A 26,822-nucleotide genomic window follows, 5' to 3' on the forward strand; every position below is an offset into this window, starting at 1 on the left:
TGCATATAGCATTTTGTACACGGAGATTTGAACGGCATTACGCATGAATGGAGTCTCAGAAAATGTGGTTTCTTTCTTGATATATGCAGTCTCGTCAATGCTCGTGAGAACGACTCACCCCTCATCGGCATCCATGTTATCTCGATCTCTCTTTCCACCTTTCCCTCTGCCTGCGATACCTTGACCCTTCTTGTTGCCACGCTTCTCATGCTCATTCTTCATTTCTGTTATTGCCACTCTTTGAGCTTCCGTCACTCTAGGCGCGAAGAGCATGACTTCATCCTTCTCTGTCGGATACTCCTCCAGTTTCTTAGCAAGAGCCTTTTCAATCCGTTGATACACTTCTACATCATATTGCGTGACAATGGAGATTGCGACACCGGCTTTACCTGCTCGAGCTGTGCGACCGACACGATGCACGTAAGTTTTGCTGTCCGGCGGGAGATCATAGTTGACGACGAGATCCACAGAGGGAATATCCAGACCACGAGCTGCGACATCTGTGGCTACCAGGATGTCTCGCGATCCGCCGCGGAATTTGTTCAGCGCTCCCAGACGAGCTGACTGATTCATTTGTCCGTGTAGAGGGATGGCGCTCCGCCCGAGTGCTCGAAGCAGGAAAGCGATGCGTTGCGTCTCGTTGATCGTTCGCGTGAAAATGATGCAGGTCTGGCCTGCGAAATTGTGGAGCAAATACACCAAGTAGATGTCCTTGAACTTGTGGGGAATGAAGATGTAGTTCTGTTTCAAATTCTTCACAGTCTGGTACGAGGAGCTCGATATCGATACTCGGACTGGCGACTGGAGTGCCGCTCGAGTGAGGTTGTCCAGTTTCGTTGACATTGTCGCGGAAAACAGCATGGTTCGTCGTTCTCGAGGCAGCACCTGCAAAATCTTATCCAGTATAGGGCCAAAGTCCAGATCCAATAATCGATCAGCCTCGTCCATGACGAGGTACTTCAGCTTCTTCAACGAAAAGCCTTTTGTGTTCTCCAGGTGATCCATCAATCTTCCTGGCGTTGCGACAATAATATGAGGCTTCTTTGCTAACGCGATCTGCTGAGGAACCATGTCCATGCCTCCCACTATTACCGCGCATTTTACGTTAATCAGACTGCCCAATGCCTCGAACTGCTGCGATATTTGGTATGCGAGTTCGCGTGTCGGGGCTAGAACAAGCCCGAAGTAGTGGTCCTGCTTTTCGAGCAGTGCTTGCAGTATGGGCAGCGCAAAGGCGGCTGTCTTTCCCGATCCTGTCTCTGCGAGTCCAATCACATCTTTCCCTTCAAGTGCTATCGGTATAGCCTCTCTCTGGATCGCTGTTGCTTCCTTGAACCCGAGCGACTCGCAAGCGTCGCAGAGCTCCTCGCGAATGCCAAGTTCAGAGAATTTCTTCGAGACGTTCTCGCTGTCGCCATTCGCCTCTTCTTGCTCTTCCGGCTCGGGTGAGCTCGCGATGTCCTGCTTTGGCTTTTGCGGCTTCACATCTCCCTCATGACTGAGCTTTCTCCGCTTGATTCGTTTCTCGGCCATGGTTGCGGCGTTGCGGTTGGTAGTGCGGGTGGTGGACGTCGTCGAGAACTTTTTGTCGGAGACAAGTTCTAAGTCCGACTATCGTGTGGTCCAAGCTTCACTAGCGTCAACCTTATTGAGAAATTCAAGATGCGACAAATGCTCTTCGTTCTCGACAGAAATCATCCTCTCACATCATGGCCAAACGAAGAACCAAAAAATACACCCATGTCGGAGCGGCGAAGGGTGGCCTTCCTGGGGCGAAGGGGCCGCAGGGTGTCGCGAAGCCCACCAGTCGAACGCCCAAGTCAATGGTGATCCGGGTCGGCGCAAGTGAGGTCGGGCACAGCGTCGGCCAGTTGGTGAAAGATGTGCGAAATATGATGGGACCGGATACGGCATCGAGGTTGAAAGAGCGGAGATCAAACAAGCTGCGCGATTACACAGCGATGGCAGGACCGCTAGGCGTCACCAACCTCATGCTTTTTAGCAAAAGCGACAGCGGGAACACGAATTTGCGATTGGCATATACTCCTCGAGGACCGACATTACACTTCCGCGTGGAGAAGTACAGCTTGTGCAAGGATATCTATCAGAGCATGAAGAGACCGAGGAGTGGAGGTCAAGAGTACTTGACAGCACCTCTGCTTGTTATGAACAATTTCATCACCAAGGACCTGCAAGGCGTGAATGAGAAGGAGAAAGCAAAGACGAAACAATTGGAGGATCTAGTACAACAGATGTTCCAAGGCCTCTTCCCTCCAGTCAACCCTACGCGGACACCTCTCAACGGCATCAAGCGCGTCCTCTTACTCGACCGCGTGCCCAAAAGCTCCTCTGCCGACGACGATTCACCCCCATACGTTCTCAACGTCCGACACTACGCTATCGAGACTCGCACTGCAAAGTCTGTCCCAAAGCCGCTCCGCCGATTAGACGCCGCCGAGAAACTGTCTCACGGCCAAAAACGCAAGCGAGCGCTACCGAACCTGGGCAAACTCAACGATGTAGCAGACTACCTCCTCGACCCAAATGCAGCAGACGGCTTCACGAGCGGCAGCGAAAGCGAGGCAGAAACAGACGCAGAAGTTGAGATCACCACAACGAAGCAACGCAAAATTTCCAAACATGCAAAGAAAGCGACAGGCGCAAACGGGACACAACAAGCAGGATCAGCAGCTTCGCAATTGAAAGAGAACGTCGAAAAGAAGGGCATCAAGCTCTACGAGCTGGGACCTCGCATGAAAATTCGCCTGACGAAGGTTGAAGAAGGGCTTTGCGGAGGGAAAGTCATGTGGCATGAGTACATTCACAAATCGGAAGCGGAAGTCAAAGAGATGGAGAAGAGACACCAGGTAAAGAGAGAGGAGAAGGAGAGGAGAAAAGCGGAGCAGAAGGCTAATGTGGAGAAGAAGAAGGCTGAGAAGGCTGCGAGGAAAGCGAGAGGAGAGGAGGTTGAGGAGAGTGATGAGGATGAAGAGATGGATGACGACGAATGGGATGATGATGCAGATGATCAGTATCTCGGACCTGGCGGGAGTGAAGATGAGATGGAGGATGATGAAGATGGAGAAGGGCAAGGGAGTGACGAAGAAGAGGATGAGGAAGGATAGGCAGATAGTCGAGACTGGATATGTCGCCTCGTTGCCAACGTCTTGAGGAGACCGGAACATGGTGCTTCTTCATTTGAGGCACATACGCATCGGTGTGATGGAGCTCAGAGTCTGCTTCGAATATATTGTCTCAAGTGCGCAGGCCCAACGCTCATATGCGGAAATACGCTGTGCAAAATTCTTGACGCCATGCGGAATCGCATATTGTCGTTAGTCATTACAGGAAAAAGGCCTTTGGCATCAGACTCAAATCCCACTCCAGAAGCCCATAGGCCCCGGCGGTCTTTCAGTCGCAGGCCCTTTGCCTTTGTCATTGTCCACGCCGCCCATGTCGAAATCAGTTGATTGCGTGGTCGAAAAACAACCGGAATCGTCGTGAGTCGAACCGCTCGCGCTCAGGGCATCCGACGCCGGTGGCATCAGCCTTAGAGGCGCAAGGCCTTGCCTTGAACGAAGATAAGCATGTTCGGTGGAGAGTGGAAGGTGGTCTGGATCCATCGAAGGCGGAGGTTGGGCATTTTGTGGTAGAGCGTGCATCGAGGTTTGGTGTTCGATGCTCGATTGGAGCCTTTGATGGGGGTGGTAAGGCTGATCAGGCAAATTCCTGATGCGCTGGGCAGTATGATCGTCGATACCAATACTTGATAAGTTCGCAGCTTGAGATGTGAAGGCACCGCCCATTTCTGTGACAGCGGCCGGGCCTGAGAAGGTCATCGCCGGAGGCGGAGCGTTCATCGCGGGATTGCCCAGCATGTCGAAAGCTGGATGCTGTTGTTGATATCGGTGCGGAAAGGAGTGTTGTTGTTGCTGTTGCTGGGGGTCGGAGTCCAACCCAGAGCTAGTAGCGATGCCCACGTAATCAAGAGACGACAACGTCGAAGACTCTGGGAAGTCCGGTCGTGGATGGCTCCAACTTGCAGGCGGCTGCAGTGGTATTTCAATGCCGACAAGAAGCGCAGTCAGGGACAGCTCGACCCAGGCAGCAGGTGTCCGCGTCATGGGCGTTGTCAAGAGTCGCAAGCATTCTTGCACCAGACTGCGTAGAAGCTCTATTGCGTCGGCATCATCTGGACTGGTAGCCGAGAGGTCATATTGTAATCTTTCTGAAGAGTTGAGCTTCTGTTCACATGACCGGCGGAGGGCCTCTCCTGGCTCACTTGGATCCACTTGCATCCTTTCTATCAGGCCCCTCGCGAGCCGTTTAAGCATCTCGCGAGTCGCATTTGCTGCCGAAAGTGCACGATTTGTTGCACTACCGGCCGTGGGAGGATGCGAGGATGGCGAATCTGCGATCAGCGGAGGGACAATGGCATTCGTCCTTGAGGCTGGTGTCCCGGTGGAGACGGCTTGTGCTCTGGTGTATCCAGGCGACGATTGCGATCTTTCGAGCACAGCCGGTGGCAGGTGCAGCTGTTGGGACGAAGGGTTCGTTAAGTTCGGCACGCCTTCATTGCGAGTCAGAGAATGTGCACGGCGATACCACATTTTCCAGATTTGTTGTTGAGTATGTTTCGCGCCGTGTAAGCACGGAGAAAAAGCAGGCAGACCCTGTTTGAAGTTGTGACACGTCTCGTCAATGCATATGTCCCTGATGCACTTCTTCTCGTGTTCGACGACCTCAGGTTTGTTAATGAAGCGACGCCATTCCTCCAGCCCGCCGTGTGCCGAAACCCAGCGTCCAGTTTCAAAGCACCTCGAACAGCAACCAAAAGGCCCATTCGGGTGACTGCTGTGAAAGTGGTGACCACTGTGCAGAGTTTAGTCTCTTAACGGAAAATCGATAGAATATTCGATACTTACCGCAACTGAGAAGTGTACAAGCGACGCCATTTGCATTTAGGTGTTGGGTCATCAAGGCCGTTGGTGCCAATCTTATGGAAAATGCAAGGGAAACCACCCATGTCGTCCTCATTGGAAGCAGACGGATTCGGATCGGCGTCCGGCTCGTGCTCTCGGCCACTGTTGTCCTCTGGCGGAGCATGAGGCAAGCCGCGACCACAATCAGATGAGTTCCGATACGGACCACTTGAACCCCCAGGCCCGTGACTGTTACCTACGTTGACAGTGATGCGATCCTGATGTTGGCAAGGAAGTTGTCGATTGGGGTCTCCGGGCGGTTTGATGCATGATGCCGAGGTGGATTGCGGTCTGAGACACTGGGCCACTGGCCAGGAAAGGTTCAACTTCTCAAAAGGCAGCAGCAGAGGAGAAAACCAATCCTCCGCCAGCTTCTCCGAAAGTGAGTTCATGTTTCCCCTATCATGAGAGCCATTGGTCGAGAGTTGTAGCAAAGTGGCGCAACCATGCTTCTCGCAAAGCCGCGAAAGTCGTGGTTGTGTATACGAGACATCGATACCACTGTCGGTACGATCGTCGCGACTTAAGCGAACATCTTCTTCGTCGTCGATAGACCCAATGCTTCCCAACGTGCTTCTGCGTTCTGATCTCGACACTGGTGTCAATACGAGACACTTCTCGGTGAGCTTTGCGTTTATCTCGGGATGCTCAGTTTCTTCGCTTGCGGCATCGCATCGTTCGGCAGTGAAAGGCTGATGAGGGCCACGGTCGCACATGATTACGGCGCCGAAAATGTGGGGGGAAATGAGGCCGGCTTCGATCGAGTGAGGCCCGATGTAAAGATGGCCGGCTGTGCCCTCCTTCCTAATCTCGCGACGCGCTCGGGCAAGAGGTCTCCCTGTGAGGCTCTTCTGCGACACAGCCAATTTTGTTCGTAGGTGGAAGTCGACGGCGTTGAGTCCAGAAGAGTCGAACGCGATGAAGATGGTGAGAAGACAAGCGCAGATATGCGGGAGAAGCTCTGCGCGCTTGTACTTAGTCCAGCCCACCGCCGTCCTTCCACCGCAGGTTGGACAACCATGCTCGAAAGCTCCGCCATTGCCCTTAGCCAGAAGTTTGTACTGGGGCGACGAATTGGATAAGTGCCAGAGTCATCACTGATCACTCAGTGTGCACTGCTTGGCAGAAAGTTCGGTCCCAGAGCACAGAAAGCGGAACAAATCGCGGAGGAGGTGCTTGACGGCTCTGGGGCCCTCGATATTGGCATGCCGACGACCGGCTGTGATCAGCAACCACGCGGCTGCATTGCTTGATTCAGCCAGGTCGTTTTTGCGACGCAACAAACAGCAGTGTAACCCCAAAGCGGAGGCGAGCGTGGTGAGCTGGCACACGGGCACACGGAGCACTGCCAGCGTGGAAACTCTGCTGTGCTTTCGCCCCGGATTGTGGCGTTCTATCGGAAGCGAGCGACGGTGCCGGATGCCCGTATGCAATCATCAAAAGCCGCCGACTAGTCCTCTCGGCGGCTCAAGGTAGTAGGTATCTCCTGGCCTGGATCGAGACTCACACGGGTATCCAGCGCGGCGACATCTGAGAAGCTCAAATTCGAGCTTGTGCTGAGAGGTGAATGAGAGGCTTGTCTGAGCTAGGCAGGATTCGCCGGCATGTCACGTCTCGCATGTCGTGAAACCTACCTTCGCGATTGTGGTATTGAGGTCAGACAGAACGGATTTTTTGCGTTTGAGGGACTCATTCTCTCAGCCCTCTTTTAGTGAGTATGTCAGTACCAGGGATGACATTGGCAGAGTGAGGGCTTGCGGCCAAGAGTGATGTATGGTGAGAGATGCGGGGGCATTTGCAGTCAAGCGCAGTCAAGTCACAATGACCGCGTCAACTCAGTCTCACCCAGCGTGTAGCGCTGTCTGTCATCATGCCGTGAGGTCCCAGTGGCAGCGTCCAACGATCTCGACAAGATCTTAGCCTGCATCAAGCCTGAAGAACTGATCGACAACAGTGTGCTGGACTCCTGGTCGGGTGCGCGCCTTCCGTCGAAGTCATACCTTGGCCTTCGTTACTGCCGTGGAATCTCGGCATTCACGCTCGTGAAGGACAAGTCGAGGATGCAGTCCAGACTGACCAGCTGTCTGATGGACACATCTTGTTCCGCGTCGCAGCACGATCTTGTTGTCGCCGATTCTGCGCGTGGTGCGCCCGCGCGTCTTCCGAGGAAGAGCTGCCAAGAAACGGGGCAGAGCTCTTGCTCTTTCTTGCTGCATCACCAGCGTCCACTTGCTGCGTATTGACTTCTTTCAGTGCACATGGCATCCATCTCTTGTCCCATCAGAGCCTCTCACAATGCTGGGTATGACCGGTGAACGTGCTTGGTGGCCGGGTGGAGAATTATCGAGCAAGATCGAGACTGCTGGACGCCAGGAGAGCAGTACGAGAGTCTTTCTGGCCTGCATCATGATTGACGAAATGGCTGTCGGCAGCAACATTCTGACGACCGGATGGCAGCAAGCGAAGTGAAGTGCTGTTGGCCAATAACGATTCGCGGTGATCTTTCCGAGCCCAAGACGCAACGTGAAGTGGCAGTGATGACAGTGCGGCGGTGCGGCAGTGACAGCGTCGCGGCGCGGAGCCGATCGAGCTCATCCCTGGTTGACCTGAAACTCTCTTATAGTGCCACCACGCAAGATGTCCGCTCTCGAATTGGCCTCTACTTCGGAAGATGTGCTGGTTTTCCTCACAGCCTTGCCGGTACTACGCTGTTTCATTCGCAACATTCAGCAAGGCCGCCGAGCTCGCCAGCATGCTGGACTTGCGTCTCATCAGGACAACTGAATTCAGGCGTCTAGACTGTTTAGGGGGTCAATTCGGTTGACTGGCTCATCGGACAGAAGATGTCACGCGTGACGGGCGAATGGTTGGATTCGACGGAATCGCACAGCATTCTGAGTGGCTACAGCAGTCCACGAACCACATATTGCCACGTTCTCCTTGCTACATTAGCAGTCCGTCGGCGGCACTAATCGTCAAAGCGATTGAAAGGTATCCTTACTACTCTTCCGTTGTCGATAAAGTCATTAATGATCTTTGAGGCGCGATTGGTGTTCGGTACCTGTCCCATTCAGCTGCGAGGAGAGCATGGCTTCAACATGCGATGTATCAATTCGGCCATTCTGGGAGAGCAGATCTGTTCGCTTTTGTTCGGCCAACAGCAACTCCCGAACAACAAAGCAGGCACTTCAAGCTGGTCGGGTTCCTTGCTCCTAGGACACGCTGGCTGCTCGGCGCTTGGAAGGCGCAATGCAACACATCCCTCTCAAAGAACACCTTGTTGTTCGTGACCGGACCACATGTCGGCTTCAAGAGCGAAGGAACTCGACCACAGGAAGCAGAGAAGTGTTGTCCCGGATCTAATGTTGGCGCTCGCACGAACCTGCTTAGGGATCATGGATGTAATCGGGTCCAATTTTTAGGTCTCGCAACGATAAAGTTTCAAGCATCACCATGTTCACGCACAATACCCTGGACTTGCGATCGCGAAACGCGCCCAGGCTACAAATTCGAAGCCAACAATGATGTATCCTGCGTCGCACTGTTGGAACAGTAACACGTCCCATGTCGACTTCATAACCTCAAAATATGCGCGTACTGCCACTAACATACAGTTCCGCGCATCACAGCAACCATCATGCTGCGCACCGTGAAGTCGTTCACACATATTGGCTCGAACAAGAAGAAAAAGATCGGCGCAACAAAGTCTACGAAGAAAGATACCATTCTTGAGACAAGCAGAGGCGCTCTGATCGGAACAGAAGTCTGTGATACGAAAAACTACCTTCCAATATACCGACTCTACGCACGAATACGATATGCGCTTCCGCCGACAGGAGAGCGACGATGGCGAAAACCAGAGCCTCTACCTCCTGACTGGGTCTTCTCGGATGCAAACAGTCAACCTAGGGACTATCGTACGTTCGGGAATATCTGCCCTCAATTGCAGGGTGAATATGCTGCGGTAGACACATCGGAGTGGGAAGAAGTGGTCGAGAATCTCATGCATGAGGACTGCCTATACTTGAATATATGGGTGCCTGCAGGAGTGCCGAGGCCATCTGAAGGCTGGCCAGTGCAGTTCAACTTTCGTAAGATAGCCTCAGCCGCTGCAAAAATATCTGCTAACGAATTCCGCTCTAGCCGTCTCCGGGACACAGTGCGGCGACGGCATGCAACAAAATTATTTCGATCCGATCGACATATTCCGAGAACACCGAGAAGATCCCAGAGTTCTCGTGTCAGCCAATTCGCGCGTTGGCGTGCTTGGATACCTCTCCAGCGAAGACCTCATGAAAGATGGAATGGACCTACGAACGCGTGTCAGTGAATCAGCTGGCAATTATGGACTGTGGGACCTCCGGACAGCTCTACAGTGGACATATGATCATATTCATTTGTTCGGGGGCAACCCGAACAACATTACTGCTGGAGGTTCAGGCTTGATCACGGCCCTACAACTGCATTACGATGCCTTTCAGTCTCCCGAGAACCGCATCATCAAGCGTGCATTCCTATACAGCAGCGCCATCAGCATCCAGCCCGATCCTGCGAACTCCTACAGACCTACACGACAATTCGATGAGATTTGTCACCAGCTCATGATTGATACAAATCTACCCAGCAAGGAGAAGGTCAGGATACTTCGTGAAGTGTCAGCCGAGAGGCTACTTACTGTCGTACGCACACTCGAGCTAGATTTCCTACCAGTGACAGACGGCAAAGACGGCTTCGTCCCCGCATGGCTCATGCAGTCAATCTGGAACGGCGAGCTTGGCAGGAGGCTGAAGCAGCGGAACGCTCAAGTGGTCATTGGCGACACTTGCAGTGAGCGTTCATACTACGAGCATGCTGGAAGAGCCGGAATAGCCACAAGCAGGCCTTCAAGAGGCATTTCGTCACGAGAAGCGCTCATGTCAAAACTCAAAACTCATTACCCACGCGACATTTGTGACGAGCTGATCAAGAAGTATGCGAGAGATATCACAGACTGGAATTCTGTCTATTGCGATATCATGGCAGATGTGCAGTGTCACGCGCCAGTACGAGGCTTTGCGCAGTGTCTGTTCTACGGAGGCATGTCCACGCAGGATGTCATGCGATACCACATCGCATGGCGACCAAAAGCTTTGGATGAATGGATCAGTCCCGGACTGGGCATCTCACACGTCATGGACATTCCCATTTGGTTCTACTCTGGATGGAGGATCGGCTTCAGCAAGAAGGATAAACAAGATGTCTTGATCTTCACCCGGGCGTTCTCAAAGTTCTTGAAAGGAGAAAGGAATGGTGGCGTTATCTGGGGTACAGCGGCTGAATTTGAAGTCAGACAAATCTCCCCGAATGGAACAGTCCTCGTGGCAGAGGACCAGATGTGGGCTAGAAAGCTCGATGTCTGGAATATGCTTCGCGAGGTGCAGAAGGGGAGGGACACTCCGCGTGCGGACAGCGTGGTACAGGGTATGGGTAGCCAATGGGGGTGAAAATTGATGGCGTCTCGGACATGATCGTTGGTCTGTATGTGTACCGCTCATGCTGTCCCCAATCGGACGGGTTTCGCCAGGATGTAAGGTACTTCGTCAACTGCTTGCCTGTTCGAAGGCGGGACAAAGTGAGCTTGTGCATCAGCCGATGCTGGTTTGTTTCACATCGAATTTTCTACTCAACCGAAACAGTGGGCGTGGGAGAAGGCGTTGGCATCAATGTTGCGATATCCTATTGAGCTTTAGTCTACCGACACGCTGGCAAATCTGTAGCCACGTACGTCTAACTACAGGGTTTCCAGCTGCCAACAGCTCCAGAAGTCTTGAACCTTATCCGGCACAATTGATCCGACGAAGAATGTCTTAGTCTACTCCGCCAAGGCTAGCCCGACTTCGACTTCTCGTTCCGCCTGCCTCACTTCGTCTTTAGTTTTTCTGTCGTGTGAGCTTCAATGTCGGCCGGCCGCCGGCTTAGATCGACGCGAGCTGGAAATTGGCCGCTTCGACGCAGGAAGAAAACTCTTGCTTGGCAGAAGAAGCAGTCATGCATTTCTCCACCAGCTCTGACGACAACGCCGTGACGGAGAAGTCAAAGTCACCCGACACTTCACCCGAGAGAGGAAGAACAAAACAATCTGCGACCACGACGCCCACGACAGGATTAGCACCTCACAACCATTTGGATCCGTTTGCAGGACGGCGACACACACAAGATGACCACCTTCGACCACCGGGCACGCCGCGAAGACCACATCATTTTCGCCACTGGAGCAATCACAGTGTCAGTCGGCTTCGATCCGAGGTCATCGAACATGTGCACGATTTGCACTTCAAGCAGAGGATCAGACATTTCACGTGGGGATGGTTCACGATGACAGTAAGGAAACACCACCCGCTCTTGCCAAGAATGTGACTTCTTCTCCGGAGTCAATATGCTAAGTAAGTACCTCAGATGGCCACCGGCGGCATAGCCAACGTCCTCTACCGTGTTCCCTACCGCTTTGCCGGCCTTTATGCCATTGGCTGCATCTTCTTCATATTGAACATTGTCCTCTTCCTGTTCAATGTCACCATGATCTCGCTGAGATTCTACTATCATCGGGACACATTCAAGCATTCCATTTTACATCCGACCGAAAGTCTGTTCATACCAGCGAGCATCATCAGTATCGGCACAATACTGATGAATGTCTCGCAATATGGCCTGACGCAAGAGAAAGTCTCAGGACTCTGGCTGCTGTCGACCATGTATGTTTTCTTCTGGATCTATTGCGGATTGGCCGTTTGCGGAAGCTGTGGGATTTATTTGATCCTGTACGTGTTCTTGAGCGAAAGTTCACTTCTCGTTCACTTCTGACCTTGATGATCGTACTGATCATGCAATACAGATGGTCTACTCAGACATTCACAGTAGCACAAATGACGCCTGTCTGGATCTTCCCCTGCTACCCATTGCTGGTCATTGGGCCTCACGCCGCAGGGCTGGCCGAGCATTTGTCTGAGATGTCCCGACCAGAATGGGCAGTGAACGTAATCGTTGGTGGCTTCGTCTTTCAAGGTATTGGGTTTCTCCTCAGTCTCATGATCTACGCTGCCTTTATCTATCGACTCATGACGCAAAAGCTGCCTGCAGAGAATCTTCGACCTGGCATGTTTGTCAGTGTAGGACCCAGCGGCTTCACCATTAGTGGCGTCGTCGGTATGGGCGATATCCTACCCAGGGTGGTCGACCAAGATTTCCTGCTACCCGGTCATGGCGAGCTCGCAGGCCAAGTCAGCAAGATCGCCTCAGTCTGGTTCGGTCTCTGGCTCTGGGGCCTAGCATTTTGGTTCTTCATCGTCTCTGTCGGAGCACATTGGAATTGCATTCAACGCGGCCGAATGACATTTGCTATGACATTCTATTCGTATGTCTTCCCGCAAACCGCGCTCACAACGGCGACTTTCTACATCGCGCTAGCACTCGACAATCGACCTATCCGAATCCTAGGCTGCGCGATGGCTATTTTAGTCATTATTGCCTGGATTGTTGTTTTCGTCATGATGATCAGAGCTGTCATCAATAAAGACATCCTCTGGCCTCAGAAGCAAGAAGACAAGGACGAGGGAGGCTGGAGCGCAAACGGGTCAGATGGCCGGCCGATCTGCGATGTGGTGCAATGCACTGCAGTTGGACCAGACCAGTCACAAGGAGCAGCAGAAACTGCTCATGTGACTTTTCGAACGCCTGATGATCGCAGTCCAACTATCTCGCGGGCGGTCACAATCGATGTGGAGTCTGGCGCGGAGGACTTTGCTCGTCATCCGCCACTCATGCGTGGCCGAACTCGGCAGGCAGATCTGCCAGTCGGTATAGTATGACTTCGACACAAGTTATACGAGCTATCCCAACGTTGCATAGCTTCTCCAGCTCTGCTGGCTCACTATTCCAAGTCAAAACCATGTGTTTAGAACTCCGGCATATTGACCTCACTCGCACGCTCAATCGAATGTCGTCACCTGAGGCGAAGCAAATTTCGAGTGAGATTAATTGCCATCAGAGGAAGCCTCAGCGAGGACAGATCCAGAGTCCAGGCAGAGCAGCAGGTTTAGGTTGGAACCCGCTTCATCGGAATGCTCAAAAGGTCTAAAGTTCATATCGGGACTGTTGCGCCATCCGCTTGCAGTTGCACTCATTCTTGAATCCTTCAACAAGATCTCCGCGTTGTCCTTCAATCGAGGGCCGCCTGGTCACCCTGCACGTACCGCACGAACCTAAAACGCGGCTGTCTTCTTCAATCATCCAAGAAGCCCACATGTCGGGCAGATCATCCTCCTCTTCCCAGTCTCGCTGCGGCCCGTCGATTTGGAACATATTCGAAGCAACTAGCAGAGTGACCAGAGCGGAAGCATTATACAATATCGAGACACCACCTCTGGCCGCCAAAGGTGTCTGACATTGCCCTTCCTCGTGGCAGCTAGTGTCAACCAGCTGGAAAAGTGCCGTCGCGGGCCGAGACCTATACCAACGACAGTGGTGATGGAATAACGCGATACTCGATTGAACGTTGCGATGGTTGCTAGACTTCAAAGGCAGAGCTTCAGTCCCCACGGCTTGGAGGATAAACTCCTGGCCTCCTAAAGTGCCAGCTTTGTTGCCTTGATGACGGAGAAAGAACATCTGATTTCCAATTCTGCCCACCAAGTCACCTTCTGCAAGTTGCGCGTTCGCATATACCATATATGCTCGTCGATGATAAGGTTCATCTGGTAGCGGAGTTGCAACAACGACTTTCAGGACGAAAGCGGATCCCTGCCATGCTGATTGCTGAGCTTCAGATTCAGGTGTAGGAGTACTATGTCTGATCGAGGCGACGACCTTGACGCCGGAAACTTCTAACAAGCCAGATGTGGTGAAGATGGCTTGGACGGTAGTGTCACCAGCCAACTCCTTCTCGCCGGATATCAAATGCAATTTGTTCGGGCCCAGTATCATCAACATCTGGGCCACGAAGGACTGGTATTGAAAGATCGGTGTTTTGCGTGCTGGGTTGGTTGGATGCAGCCACGTCACGGGCTGACCCGACCAATAAGGATAACTATCGAGGAGTACCTGTAGGAATGTTTTCGTATAGTCAGCAGCGATATGATGCCGGATCGACGGATCTACGAGAGATAGCAAGGCATATATCCGATCTCTTGGGTCATAGCATTCAGCATCCCTGAATCTTCTGACAAGCTCCGGAAGCCCATCGTGCCGACTTTTTAAAGCCCGCGAGTTCAGCAGAGATGTCATGAGCTCGGAGGTGGGTCGTTCGGTATCAGCATTTGTTGAGAGCCCGCGTGACTGTCGAAGTCTATCTCGCCTTGAAATTTTGGCGAGTCGCAATTCTTTCCAATGTGCTACGCAGTTGCCGTAGAGGAACCAAATGTCCTTTGCCAATATGACTTCTTGTTTGATCCACAGTCGCGTCCAATACTTGCTTTCCGCCATTTTCTGGAGCTCGTACCCGTCCGCAGGAGCCATTGTGCACCATCTGTGATTCAATTCCTGAGTCTGGCTTGCAGCTCGACCACATTCTACGTCGCTGTGTCCATGGCAATCAAGATCGCCAAGCCATGCATAGACGGCGTCCGCTGCTTTGTATATGTCGCCCATGATGCTAATCTGAGACTTCTTCTCTTCTCCGTCCCCCTGTTTGATACAGACATAGTCGGCCCATACCCTGATTGTATCTGAGGGGTGTGCACAGAAGCGTGTCCGGAGTGCCGATAGGAAATTCCAGAGGTTGATTCTAATCAACATCACCTGCCCCTGTAGAACGATGCGCGCAGTAGTCTCAGGCTCTCCCCATGTGTAGGAGAGAGCATAGAACGGGTTGGCATCGCGAAGAGCTACTGTTTCCAGCGAGCATGTTATAACATTATCAAGGTCTTGCACAGCAGCTGGCTTCGAAGTCGCTTCAATTCGCAGAAGTCGGATCTCTTTCTTCAGTGGATCGAGAGTTCTATAGGCTTGGTGCGTGTCCATTTCAAAGGTGGATGTTTTTTCGGACTGGAGGCAAAGAATACACTGGGAGAGAAGTCATGATGCAGAGTCTGCTTGTCACCAATCTTACATTTTGGAATTGGGTGCAGATGCCTGTTCGTTCATTGTTGTGGTGCACACATCATCGACTCTGAGCTGTGCATGGGCGGCGTACATGGGCGGCTGCAAGATCCAATGGCCATCCGCTGTCGAGGAGTGGCACAGTCGGATGCTCGGCGGGACAAACGTGAGGCCTACCTAGGCTAGTTGCCAGCAGAAACTGAATGCCAGTATTGAGGTCCACTCGTAGCGCTATTCTGACGCTTCTCAGACGCCTTGCGCCTCAAGCTTGCCGCATCGCGAAGCTTCAACTGATGACACCCATATCGCCAGACATCGACGGATCCGATACTCGCTTAGTGCGAAGCGCCCAACTCGTGCATTGGCTGCAGCTCAGCGTACTAGCAAGCGCCGTAGGTCCATATTTGACGCCGCACAAGGAGCAGGAAGTATGGGGCGGTATTCTGGGATAGTCTTCTTATTGAGGTTGGTCCTGTTTAGATGTAAGTCGATGATTGTTGTACTTGTGGTGAAAGACTGAAGCCATTGTACGACTGGAACTCCATGTCGACACTTGAGTTCGGCATCGGGCCGGCCTCGGACCGCGAACCGCGACGTGAACGTGAACAACGCGATCACGCTGACACGAGGAAACAATTCCCTCAGCCAGAAAGCCGTCCATCTCGCTCACTTCGTCTTGAGCCTGAAACTCTACAATGCTATTCGTTCGATGGACAGCCAGGAGCTTGTTCGGCCGACCCGGACCTCGAAGAACGAACGCTCTGCCCAACGTCCACATATCACGAACATGACAGTCGCGCAGGTGCCGCCGACGCTCGTAATGGACATTCTCCACAGCCGAGCTTGTTTGCAAAAACACCCGTAAAGAGATGCTATCACGCAGATGAAGGCTACAGGAAGGCCGCCGAGCTCATTGCACTGTACAAGCCAAATGACAGGCCGTTCACGGAGCTGGTCTTGGTGCACAATGCCGTCAAGCCCAGAGAGAGAACACGATCTCTCTCCCATGAAGGCCTTGTCAGTCAGGCTGAAGACGTTGAAAGACTTTTTCACGGATACGATGCACCTCAAGACACATTATTGGAACTTTCTGTTGAGCGGACTGTAGGATCATGTCAATGGGTTCTCGATCAGGCGAACATGAAATGTTTCCTCAACGACACTGCCTCTCAGCCCCAGCTCTTGTGGTGTTTTGCCGGCCCTGGCAGCGGCAAGTCTTTCACCGTAACGTACATAATTGAGAGCCTCTTGGAAAATTCGAAAAGTTGCGCCTATTACTACTTCCGATCCAATCATCAAGAGAAGAACAATTTGAGCCATTTCTTGGCTTCTATTGCATGGCAGCTATCTCGCTTTATACCAGAGTATCAAGCTGAACTTGCTTCGCTTGCTCGAGAATCATTCGAGGTCAGCAAAGCTGGGTACAAGTTGTTATGGAAGAAGCTCTTTATGTCTTCATTGCTGCGATGCAATATAATGGAGCCATTCTACGTTGTAGTCGACGGTCTAGATGAGTTCCGACAAACTGAGGAGCTTCTACAGCGACTACTGGTAGAACTTGCGAACGCCAACATCCCTGTACGCCTGCTCATGATCAGCCGCCGCACGCTCGAGATTGAGACCTCGATCGAGCGATTGAAAGCATACATGGACGTGCTGTCACTTTCCCTTGAGAATAACACTGAGGATATAGAGATGTATGTTCGAGATCAGCTGGAGTTCATGCCGGGTGACAGTGGCTTCAAAGAACGGATAGTGAACGAAGTCTTAGAAAAAGCCGACGGGACCTTTTTATGGGCACACCTTGTTGTTCAAGAGCTTGTTGAGTGTCGCACCGACTTTGAAGCGGAAGAGGTATTGCAGCGGGTACCTGAAGGTCTTGCGCCACTATATGAACGTATGGACGAACACCTGGCAGAAACATTTCGTTACCGCCCCGAGACACGGGAGCTGGGTCGTATCATAATCATTTGGGCATCATGCGCCCGCCGGCCACTACATCTCGATGAACTCAGGACTGCACTTGACGACAATTATCCTGAGATCACGGACATTGGCCGAACCATACGGGAGTGTTGCGGCGACTTCGTGAACATCGACAAGAATGGGTGTGTGACGATGGCGCATGCCTCGGTCAGGGAAGTCCTGATGTCAAACTCAGCTCTTAATTTTCATGTCGATGTACACAAATCTCATCACACCCTGTTCACTAGGTGCATAAGACGGCTGACTCCTGGCCGGAAGGATGATAGTGCACGGGGAAACCGCGCCCTAGCATTCGATGCATATGCTGCATCCTCCTGGCCGTTCCATCTTAAGCTGAGCTTAGGATTCGATGACTACAGCTCGCTCGATTCTGTGATGGCACTGTTACGTAGTCGGGCAGCTTTGGACTGGATAAAATTACTAGCAGAGGCTGGACAATTGCGTGCAATTATCCAAGCAAGCAAAGCGCTGGAAGAGTTTCTGGTGGCTCTAAATGAAGCGTCTCCAGAAGTTGACTCGTCGTGGCTCATTCGACACGATCAAAACTTCCTGCTGCAATGGACCCAAGACCTGGTTCATGTTGTAGGCACATTCGGGTCGCAGATCATCCGGTCACCGATGTCTGTGTATAATCTGATGCCTGCCTTCTGTCCGAAGGAGTCTATACTCTATCAACAGTTCGGCACAGCTTGCCAGAATTCGTTGCCGGTAGAGCAGCCGCGACTCAAGATTCGTGGTGACCTCAACCCATTATGGGATGATTGCTTTGCCAATTTCGCGGTCGCAAGCGACTCTACACCAACTTCAATCCTCAGTCTCGGTCATTACTTTGCGATCTTGACGAAAGGAGATGGCACAGTGCATATCTACAATGCAAATACTTGCGAGCTTACTCAGCGACTCTCGCATGGGGACAGAGTTTTGACATTTTCTGCTGATAGCTCTAGCTCAAGAATTGCAACCTACGGACTCAGAAAGACCACGATCTGGAACATTGAGAGTGGAGAACTCATCTGTAGCATGGAGAATCCAAAATACGCGAGAGCTTTGACGATCTGCTTCCAACAGAGCAAGCAGCTGGGAGAGACGCTCCTGACATTCTCCGACGATCGCGTTTTACGCATATGCTCTCTGTCAGCTATGCGCTTTCAGTGGAGATGTTTCGGGGGAAGTCTAGACTCGGATTCGACGCAGCCGTACCAAGTAAATGCACCTCACAACGCTCAGTTCAGTCCAGATGGGCTGTACATTGCGATTTCGTACCGCGGCGCGAATCCAGCTGTATGGTTTCTTGGAGGGATTGAGCCGTGCTTCGTGGCGTACCTGGATCGGCACGGGAGTAGCAGTCCCAGAACTGCTATTTCTCGACATCAGCATACTAGAGCTTCGCATGCTGGTGCGTTTGCTTGGAATCCTCTGACGGGTCACCTTCTTGGCACGTACTTTGATGGCGGAGTCTTCAGATGGCATCCACAGCACCGTGACCTCGATGTCCACAAGTTTCGAGGCAACGCGATAAAGTGCTCAGCTGATGGCAGAATCTTCGTCACTGGAGGAAAGAATGGCACCATACGAATCTGGAATTTTGAGCATTTCATACCGATTGCGCAGATACAGTATCCGTCTTTAATTCGAGATCTCGACATAAATGAAGCTAGAGTGTACGATCTTCGGGAGCAATTTTGCAACATCTGGGAGCCGAGCGGTCTTCTTCGCGCATTGGAGGAGGGCGATGAAACAGCAAGTGATAACTACTTTGGCTGTGAAAAAGACGACCAATCCGTGGTCGCAGAATCGCGTCGCGAGCAAGAGGAATTTGAGTCAATAACAGCTTTGTTGACATTTAGAGGCGAGAGTTTATATGCCTTTGGAGACGAGGGTGGTAAAATCACAATTGCGAACTTCGACGGAAAAGTCGTAGCGGAAGTACCAGGCGGCTTCATGAGCATTGAGCACCTATCATGGTGCAAGCGGGCTTGCTTGCTGGCAAGTGTCGACCTGGGACACGACATCACAATCAGGAAGATCGACAACCTGCACGACGGATTATACCAGACGAAAAACATCGAAACAGTCAGGACTTTTTCAGAGTCGGAAGAGGTTCTACAGATCCTGCTGGATACCGATGGCGATACATTATTGGTGGTGACGCCTTCTGCCACGAAACTTCACCTCGTCTTTGAAGACCTTGCACCAATTATTGTGCCTGCTGCACGGCCGAGCAAGTGGATCATTCACCCAAGAGACAAATCCCTTGCTTTAGGATTCAGCGCTGATCACGTCACCGTAATGTCTCTGGAGAGCCCCTTGGAGTCGACTTGCTTGCCATATAAGGCATTCCGCGCCGATGGAGATCAATTCAGTATAGCGCAGCTGTTTAGTGCAGACCGGCCTTCTCAAGCATATCCCTTCAGTCCAAGCGACATCAATCACACGGTCCACAAGGTGTATATCTCGCCTGACAACACTTTGGCCATAATCGATATCTATAATGCGATGATACACTCAAATCGTCGCACGGCGTGCTTGCTGCTAGAGATGAAGCACTTCGAAATCGAAGCACTCCCACAATCAATACCTGTCCGATTGGTCCCATCCAGACTCATTGAAGTGCTCTACATGCCGTTGGGCTTCGTCGATGCGGAATTGATCAATTCCTCACCCCGCCGGGACTCCTTCACAGAGCAGCTCATATACAGCACGTTCATCTTCGTAGATAGGGACTTCTGGGTCTGCTCTGTCAACCTCACCTTCGCGGAAACGCAAGGACCCGACGCGGTAATCCGCAAGCACTTTTTTCTCCCGAGGGATTGGCAGAATGCAGAATTGCTAGAAATGGCCTCTATCACGCCTGCCGGTGATGTGCTGTTCCCTCGACATGGAAAAGTCGCAGTTGTCTCCAATGGACTTTTCGAAGAATTTACTGTGTAGTGTCAACTTGAAGTCTCGCATTGTGAGAAGCGTCAAAGATCAAATTAATGTATACCAAAAGCATATGCTCATCCCTCATGGGTATCGTTGTATCGCATCGTTCAGTGTGTTCCGCTAAGCCAGCTGCGGCTCCAGTATCCTGTATTCAACCCAAACGCCCTTCTGTCGATATGCATCCCAAGTATGAACTGATCACCAAGCCTCCCATTTTTGCCCACCCATGCTGATGAGACGATTGAAGAGCTCGTCTCTCAATAGCATGGCCGTGATGATCCAGCTGTTACCCAATTTATCCACAATCTCCAAACCGTCGGCAACCTCCGAGTTTAATGCCCAACCAACGACCAGTTTCGACTTCCATCCCAGCCCACCGATTTTCTTCAGCTCCTTGATATCCGCGATTGCTACTGTCCAGACAGGATGTAGATCTTCGATAAGTGCTCCATCAGCACCCGTGATCGACTTGTCCAAACTGAAACCGACGCAAGGAATTGTCGCTTTCGTCGCAATATATGCATGGCCACGCTTGCCGTGATATCTGCATTTGAATTCGATAGGTCCGGAAACGTGGGATTCGTTCTTGCCCGGTATGACTCCGAGTCTCTGTTTCGAAGGCTCACTGCCCGCCTTGGCTTTGATATGGTCGACGCCCAGAGCAGTGTCAACGCCGCCTTTGATGCTAGTCTTGAAGAAGTTGAGAACTTTCGATCCTTTTTTGCCATGCTTCTTCTCCTTCGCGGTATCAACGTCGCCTCCAGCGGTCTCGTGTGCTGTATTTGGATCGTGCGCAACAGCAGCAGCAATCTCCTCATCCGTAGCATTGAGGGGCCAGTCCGCACCAGCCGCACGAAGGTCGTCTTCGGTCAGGTCTACAGGCTCGTCGTGAGGTATGTCTCCAGAGTGTGGTGGAGGTGGCAAAGGTGCTTTGTTCGCCTCACCAACGCGCAGCAGAGTGATCGTCAATTGAGCATTGGTAGGAACACCCTTCAGAAGAGTGTTGCGTAACTCAAGTAGCTTCTGCCACTTAGGAAAGTGGCTGTTAAGCCATGCCAACCCTCGTTGAATGACGGGATCTCCGAAGAAGCCGAAGCCAATGCCAAAGGTCAAGCCTTTCACGACCATGTACGCAGAAATGAAGAATGAAGCAGCAAAGAGCGGAATGACAATTGCAGCGATGCGAAGGCGGTACATCTCTTGTGGAAATGGCTTGGTGGGATCCAAGGCATTGCCGAATCGCTCCCAGGTGTCAGAGACATCAGCGATGCCGTGCATGACAGGGCGCATCTTGTTCCAGATCGCCGTCTCGACCGGCACCTTTGCCTTGTTTTTGGCAGTGACATCGCCTTTGCCGCTTGTTTGATCACGAGCATTGCTGGCACTGACGGCCATGGCAGTTGGATCAGGTATGCTATCATTAGTCTTATCAATGCCTTCCGAGACTGAGGGCGGGTCATTCTGCGGATGCTTGCCAGCAACACTCGAGAGCGCAACGGAAGCGATGCCGTTGACGAAGCTACTAGCTTCAGCTTCCACGGCTTCTCCCTTGTGCTTCTCAGGTGCTCCAGTTGCGGAGTCCGTCGATCCGAGAACACCTGCTTTTGGCTTTTGAACGCCACCAGTAGATGCATCCACTATGGCCAAAGGAGCTGGTGGGAATACTATGGAACGACTTGGCTGGTAGGCGATCAGGACCACAATGAATCCCAGGATTAGAGGTATGAGCAGATCGAAAGCCCAGGCGATGAAGTAGGCCGCAGCAAAGTAGGTAGTTCTTCGTGTTTCTCGCCAGGATCTGATACGTGCAATGTGCTTTCCGAAGGTCATAAGGCCAATGCCCACGGTCATGTATAATCGTTCGATGTTGGCTCGTAATTTGTCGGGCGAGAATTCTTCTTCATCAGCAATGTTCAGATCCAGATTGCCTGGCACGGCGTAAGGATATTCTTTCACGTGGTACATTTGCTTGTTGAACCGTCTGACGAGGACCCATAACTCTTCGTTGAGCATGCCGCCCACGAGGGGGTTGGGGATCTTATCGACATGGTCTTGCCAGCCAAGATCTTTGACTTCGTCGTCGTGCGAGATCTGGGCGGCGCCCTTCTCGTCGTGCGGCTCGTCGTGGGCTGCCATGGCCAGAGCGTGACTAGCTGTTGGTTTGTCTGCTAATGATCGCGCCACTTCCTCCTTGTCGGGATCCGTATTGTGCGGGATGGGGAGGAAATCGGTCAGTCCCGGTTCGCTCGCCATGGTGAAGGCGGTAGGATGGAGATATATGAAGTAGGAGAGGCGGAGGTGGGTCAATTATTATGGAGCAGAATCCATGTCGTTAATGAATCTTGATCTGCCACACAATATGCGCTCCTTCCTTTGACGAAGAGCGCCTGGCGAAACGTTACGCGGACGTGACGTCACTGGGCGAAAGTGTGGCAGCCACGAGCTCGATCCGATCGCGCGCTCACGTGTCAACAGACGCGTCTCCCTTGCACCACATTTCTCCACGACATGTCCCTTTGGAAGCATGCTACTCTTGCGCAGAGGCATCCGCGTCTCATGCCAGATCCTCTCCACCGATCTCCGCGCAGTCGTCGCCCGACGTTGGAATGCGACCGCCAGCGATGACCTCCGCAGCGAAGGAGAGGCGGTCGACGACCTGCGAAATTACAAAGTCTGGACAGCAGAGGAGGAGCGCAAGCTACTGGAGCTCCGAGCATCCGGACTGATTTCGAGGGAGATCGGACGAGAGCTGAGGAGGGCAACCACCTCAGTCCGCAGGCGTTTCTGGTTGATCAGCACGGGCAACGGAGTCGATAAAAGCCTGGCAGAAAGGGCACAAGAACTCCTCCAGCAACGCAAGCCACCGACTTCGGTCGCGGAGGAAGAGAGGGTGCAGGTGGAGAAGTTGCGGGATCAGAATTACAGCAGGAGAAACATCGCAGCGAAACTAGGCATGACCATTGCCAGGGTGAACTATCTTTTGGCTCCCAACAAACGTGGTACAGGTCTCAGCCGATATACGGCAGAAGAGGATGCAATGATTGTGGGCCTGTTGCAAAATGGTCAGGGCTGGGATGCGATTCGCGCGAGACTTCCACACAGATCACGCAATTCCTTGTACCTCCGCTGGCAAACAATCTGCCACAAGCACGCGTTTTGGCATCAAATGTCAGAGACATCGCCATGTCCTTCCAAAACGCATCAATGGACAGATGAAGATACTGCACAACTGAAACGACTGTATGAGCAAGGGACGAGGACACGCAACATCGCGGAGCGTTTGGGCAGAACCCCCACAGCTGTGCGCTTGAAGATGTTCAAACTACGCATGTTAGGAGAGGCGGAGCACAGCGGGCAGTCCAACAAGAAGGGAGTGGGCAGGAAAAGAGCTCCACGCCAGCGTTATGACGACCCATGAGGATGCTTCCACCTCGTGGGCAGGCGAACGACAACAGTCCCATGCCCTACGTCCTCCATCTTCACCGACAGGGCCGCCACGGCCTCACAAACGGCATCCCCGCCATTCTCCTCAAAATTCGCGCATTCTCAAGGTGCAAACTCAGCCTGCCGCGCTCACAGGGGCTCACCGGACCCGCTGCTGAGAGCACTCGAGCAGTGCATGATGCCGCGCTTTTGCGATTCGCTGTCAACTGCCATCGTTGAGTTTTTTGTTGAGATGGCGATCTTAGCACTGCATTTTCACAAGATGTGCTGGTCCTGGACTGGCGGAAATGGCCCATCGATGCCGAGTAGCAGGACATGATTGGTGGTTCAATCTCGCAGGGACAGAAGGATTCCTTCCAGGGCCTGGATTGGTGATGCCACTTCACATCACGCATTTCACAGGAGCCATCTGAGACAACCCATCCTGGAATGCGACTACAAGTCCCGTGGGCTGTGCAACAGGCCAAAGGGAAGGGATTAGTGTGACCACGGGTTGTAAGCTGGGCCGCTGACCGGCCCCAATCGCGACCGCATTGAGCCTGCCGCGTTTAGCCGTTTCACGAGGCAGTGCTTTATGTATACGAGAAAGTCTACAATACTCATGCCCCGCCAGACCGGTCAGTGTCTTACAACTAGCTTCAGGCGCAAGAGCGGGTGTCTCAATGGAGGCACAATACGGGCCCGAACACGAGCGGTCCTGCTCGCATGATTCAATGGAGGATCCTGCGCTAGGGCATGGCGGCGTACCTTGTACGAATCGAGGCCTCCGCCTCTCGGTCGACGATGAAATGACTGATTGGTCGGCCTGCGGGAAGTGAAAGATGTTGCTATCGCCAAGTACCTCTATGCCATTCCCTCTTCTATATGCCTATGTTGTGCAGTCTCTGTCGTGTACATACAACTCTCGAAACTTCTCGTCATCATAAATCCATCACAAAATGCGTTTTCTATAAATTTCCATCATATCATCATCAGGATCGTATCTCGTCAAAATTGCTTCGATGCCGCTGAACGAAAAAAGAACAGAAACAAAATAGAAAGTTGCCTCAGATTACGGCCGGCGGAATGTTTCGGCTCTGTTAGTTAGCCAACCCATAGTGCTCCTCGTCTTCGGCTTGTCTCCAGGCTCAGAAGCCTGTGTTCCCATGGCCTCGGCGGCTTTGGGTTTCTCCGGATGGATCTTGAGCCAGGCTTGTCGCGTGATTCCTTTCTTATCAGGTTTAGTAAAGTCCACAATGATGAAGGCGAGGATTGTGATTGGGATGCCGAGGACGAAGAATAGCCAGATTGTGGTATAGTTGCTCGCTGTGGGGAAGTCAGGGGACATGCTGAGGAAGGAAGATGTGAAATTTAGCGGGATGAAGAACGTCGCGAGGAAGGACAGGCGAGCCAGGTTTGTGTTTTGTTTCACAGCTCGGCGGGCTTCTTCGTTGTTGATGGCGTTGGTGGCCATGGTTTGGATCGATTGGATGCGGCGTTTATGCTCGTCCAACTGGTGTTTGATGTTTTTGAAGTCAGACCAGAGGGAGTAGATTCCTTTGGAGATGTCTGGGGCGGGGACGACGAGATTTGCTGGGGTTGTAGGATAGGCTACGGCGATGGCGGGGAAGAGCCGTGCGATGCTATCGTCGACCATGGCCTGGTAGTAAGGGACATTTCGCCGCCAGGGAGCGATTCTCGTGAGCAGTTCATCGATGTCGCCAGGTGATTCACCCCAGTGGGGTTTGGAGAAGGTCCATTCGATGAGGCCGAACATTGTGGTCATGTATTTGAGCACTACGAGCCAGTCGGCGATGACGAGCTTGTACATGGGCAGGGCGATGTACTTGGGGTCCTCCTTCACGAGTTGCAGGTCTCCTGGTGTGAGTCTGCAACTCCAGTATACTACGTCGTCGAACAAGCTTGTGCGGGGCGGAGCTTCTGGCTCGGTATCTGCTTTTTGCGTCCATTGCTTCATTGTGGGCGTGGCCTCAAAGGGCCTATAGCCGCCCCAGATGGAGTGCCCCGTTTTCACAGTGGGATCGACCAGGAGTACGGCGACGACAGGCTCGCCTGCGACCCGGGGCTTGATCCACAAGGAAGACTTTGCTCGTGTCAAAGTCACGCTAGCTTCGGGGTCATCGAGGAGGCTGCGTTGCAGGCTTTTGCGACTACGATCGCCGTCGAGCCGGCGTAAAACATTGAAACCTCCGCTTTGCCTTTCTGCCTCGATGAAGTCTTTTTCCGTTTGGAAGTACCGAGCCCGCAGATACGTGATGGTGGAGTGAGACCTGTTCCTGGTATCTACATCCAGATCTGGTAGCTCGCACCATCGATCTCTCGTATTGTGGAACAGGTAGTCGCCGATGTGTGACAGGAAGAACAGTGGGTCGATGTCGTAGTGCTCACCCAGCATGTCGACCAGGTCACGCGACAGGTCTTCTGCAATGACCAGTCGGACCGCAGGCTGTCCATTTGGGGGGTTTGCATTGTTGAGAAATGCCTTGAGATCCGGAGTGCTAGTGAACGGCTTCGTAATCGTGTCGGATGAGTCCCTGTAATCAATGACACAGACGTTGGTTCGGCAGATGCGCTCCTTACGGCTCTCCTCTTCGTTCCTAATGAAGCGCCATTTTGGAGGAGCGCATCCTACGAGCATCCATAAGGACAAGTATTCCAGATGTTTTAGCTTCTTGGAGATAGCCTCCACGTACTGCAGATATGGCCCCGGCCTGGCGCCATTCGTCAGCAGGGTCATTCGAGACTTCATCAATGGAGACATACTTTTGATCCTTAGACCATTCGCGCACACAGTCAGGGTTCACATGTGCGTAAGCATCACCAATATAGTGGGCGTCTCCACCCTCGTCTGTGTGCGGCTGAATGGCATCTTTGAACTTCCTGATCTTCTCTCTGATCGTGGCCTGTTTGTCGGCCGGAAACTTCTTGAGCTGGGCCTCTATCTCGGGTGGTATTGATAGGTCCACGGGCTGGCCTTGTCGCGGCTTGTGGAGAGGTAATTCGAAGTGCTCAGCCTGAGGTGCTTTAGCATTGGATGCCGTACGAAACAGATTCGAGAACATGGTTGCTGTGCCTGTCTAGTTTCCCGAGAGGAGTGTATGGGCGAGGACACTATGAACTATCGAGCATAGTATACCATAACTTGACCAGCAGACGGTCAGCCTTAATACTACTGCGCCTGCGTCCGTCGTGCGGCCTCTAAGCCGCCCGTCGTGTTGCCAGCGAAGGATGAAGCTGCAGGAGCGGGTGCCTCAGGCCAATGATTTTCGTCGCCCGAGTGAGCAGCCCACATGGGCTGTGAGGTGTGCATTAGTTAGCGCCATCTCGACGAGGCTGAGCGCGGCAAACAGGCCTCGAAGCGCTTCGGACTCATTTACACAGCCTACAGCCTGATCGCAGCTCATCACAATGATA

At 52.5% G+C, this 26,822-nt stretch overlaps 10 protein-coding genes across 10 annotated transcripts; 5 read left to right on the forward strand and 5 right to left on the reverse strand.

Annotated features, from left to right (window-relative positions):
* Positions 1-114: 114 nt before the first annotated feature.
* RRP3 (ribosomal RNA processing protein) lies at positions 115-1,533 on the reverse strand (the record flags this gene model as incomplete). The annotated part of the gene is made up of 1 exon (XM_023598943.2): positions 115-1,533. One exon carries the CDS (start codon positions 1,531-1,533, stop codon positions 115-117), a length of 1,419 nt encoding a protein of 472 aa, XP_023455728.1.
* Positions 1,534-1,709: 176 nt separating this feature from the next.
* RHO25_003439 (uncharacterized protein) lies at positions 1,710-3,125 on the forward strand (the record flags this gene model as incomplete). The annotated part of the gene is made up of 1 exon (XM_023598944.2): positions 1,710-3,125. The coding sequence occupies one exon, from the start codon at positions 1,710-1,712 to the stop codon at positions 3,123-3,125; it is 1,416 nt and encodes a 471-aa protein (XP_023455727.1).
* Positions 3,126-3,371: 246 nt separating this feature from the next.
* On the reverse strand, positions 3,372-5,698 carry RHO25_003440 (uncharacterized protein; the record flags this gene model as incomplete). Its single annotated transcript, XM_023598945.2, has 2 exons — positions 3,372-4,872; positions 4,926-5,698. The coding sequence occupies 2 exons, from the start codon at positions 5,696-5,698 to the stop codon at positions 3,372-3,374; spliced, it is 2,274 nt and encodes a 757-aa protein (XP_023456434.1).
* A 2,921-nt stretch (positions 5,699-8,619) lies between these two features.
* Positions 8,620-10,465, forward strand: RHO25_003441 (uncharacterized protein; the record flags this gene model as incomplete). The annotated part of the gene is made up of 2 exons (XM_023598946.1): positions 8,620-9,073; positions 9,126-10,465. 2 exons carry the CDS (start codon positions 8,620-8,622, stop codon positions 10,463-10,465), a joined length of 1,794 nt encoding a protein of 597 aa, XP_023455068.1.
* An 871-nt stretch (positions 10,466-11,336) lies between these two features.
* On the forward strand, positions 11,337-12,826 carry RHO25_003442 (uncharacterized protein; the record flags this gene model as incomplete). The annotated part of the gene is made up of 3 exons (XM_065602398.1): positions 11,337-11,342; positions 11,418-11,779; positions 11,854-12,826. 3 exons carry the CDS (start codon positions 11,337-11,339, stop codon positions 12,824-12,826), a joined length of 1,341 nt encoding a protein of 446 aa, XP_065458470.1.
* A 265-nt stretch (positions 12,827-13,091) lies between these two features.
* RHO25_003443 (uncharacterized protein) lies at positions 13,092-14,975 on the reverse strand (the record flags this gene model as incomplete). The annotated part of the gene is made up of 1 exon (XM_023598948.1): positions 13,092-14,975. One exon carries the CDS (start codon positions 14,973-14,975, stop codon positions 13,092-13,094), a length of 1,884 nt encoding a protein of 627 aa, XP_023455067.1.
* Positions 14,976-15,596: 621 nt separating this feature from the next.
* RHO25_003444 (uncharacterized protein) lies at positions 15,597-19,970 on the forward strand (the record flags this gene model as incomplete). Its single annotated transcript, XM_023598949.1, has 1 exon — positions 15,597-19,970. The coding sequence occupies one exon, from the start codon at positions 15,597-15,599 to the stop codon at positions 19,968-19,970; it is 4,374 nt and encodes a 1,457-aa protein (XP_023455009.1).
* Positions 19,971-20,162: 192 nt separating this feature from the next.
* RHO25_003445 (uncharacterized protein) lies at positions 20,163-22,217 on the reverse strand (the record flags this gene model as incomplete). The annotated part of the gene is made up of 1 exon (XM_023598950.2): positions 20,163-22,217. The coding sequence occupies one exon, from the start codon at positions 22,215-22,217 to the stop codon at positions 20,163-20,165; it is 2,055 nt and encodes a 684-aa protein (XP_023455064.1).
* A 271-nt stretch (positions 22,218-22,488) lies between these two features.
* On the forward strand, positions 22,489-23,382 carry RHO25_003446 (uncharacterized protein; the record flags this gene model as incomplete). Its single annotated transcript, XM_023598951.2, has 1 exon — positions 22,489-23,382. The coding sequence occupies one exon, from the start codon at positions 22,489-22,491 to the stop codon at positions 23,380-23,382; it is 894 nt and encodes a 297-aa protein (XP_023455008.1).
* Positions 23,383-24,459: 1,077 nt separating this feature from the next.
* On the reverse strand, positions 24,460-26,470 carry RHO25_003447 (uncharacterized protein; the record flags this gene model as incomplete). Its single annotated transcript, XM_023598952.2, has 2 exons — positions 24,460-26,119; positions 26,172-26,470. 2 exons carry the CDS (start codon positions 26,468-26,470, stop codon positions 24,460-24,462), a joined length of 1,959 nt encoding a protein of 652 aa, XP_023455063.1.
* Positions 26,471-26,822: the final 352 nt, after the last annotated feature.

The sequence above is a fragment of the Cercospora beticola genome, chromosome 2, assembly GCF_033473495.1.
Source record: "Cercospora beticola chromosome 2, complete sequence".
NCBI lineage: Eukaryota > Fungi > Ascomycota > Dothideomycetes > Mycosphaerellales > Mycosphaerellaceae > Cercospora > Cercospora beticola.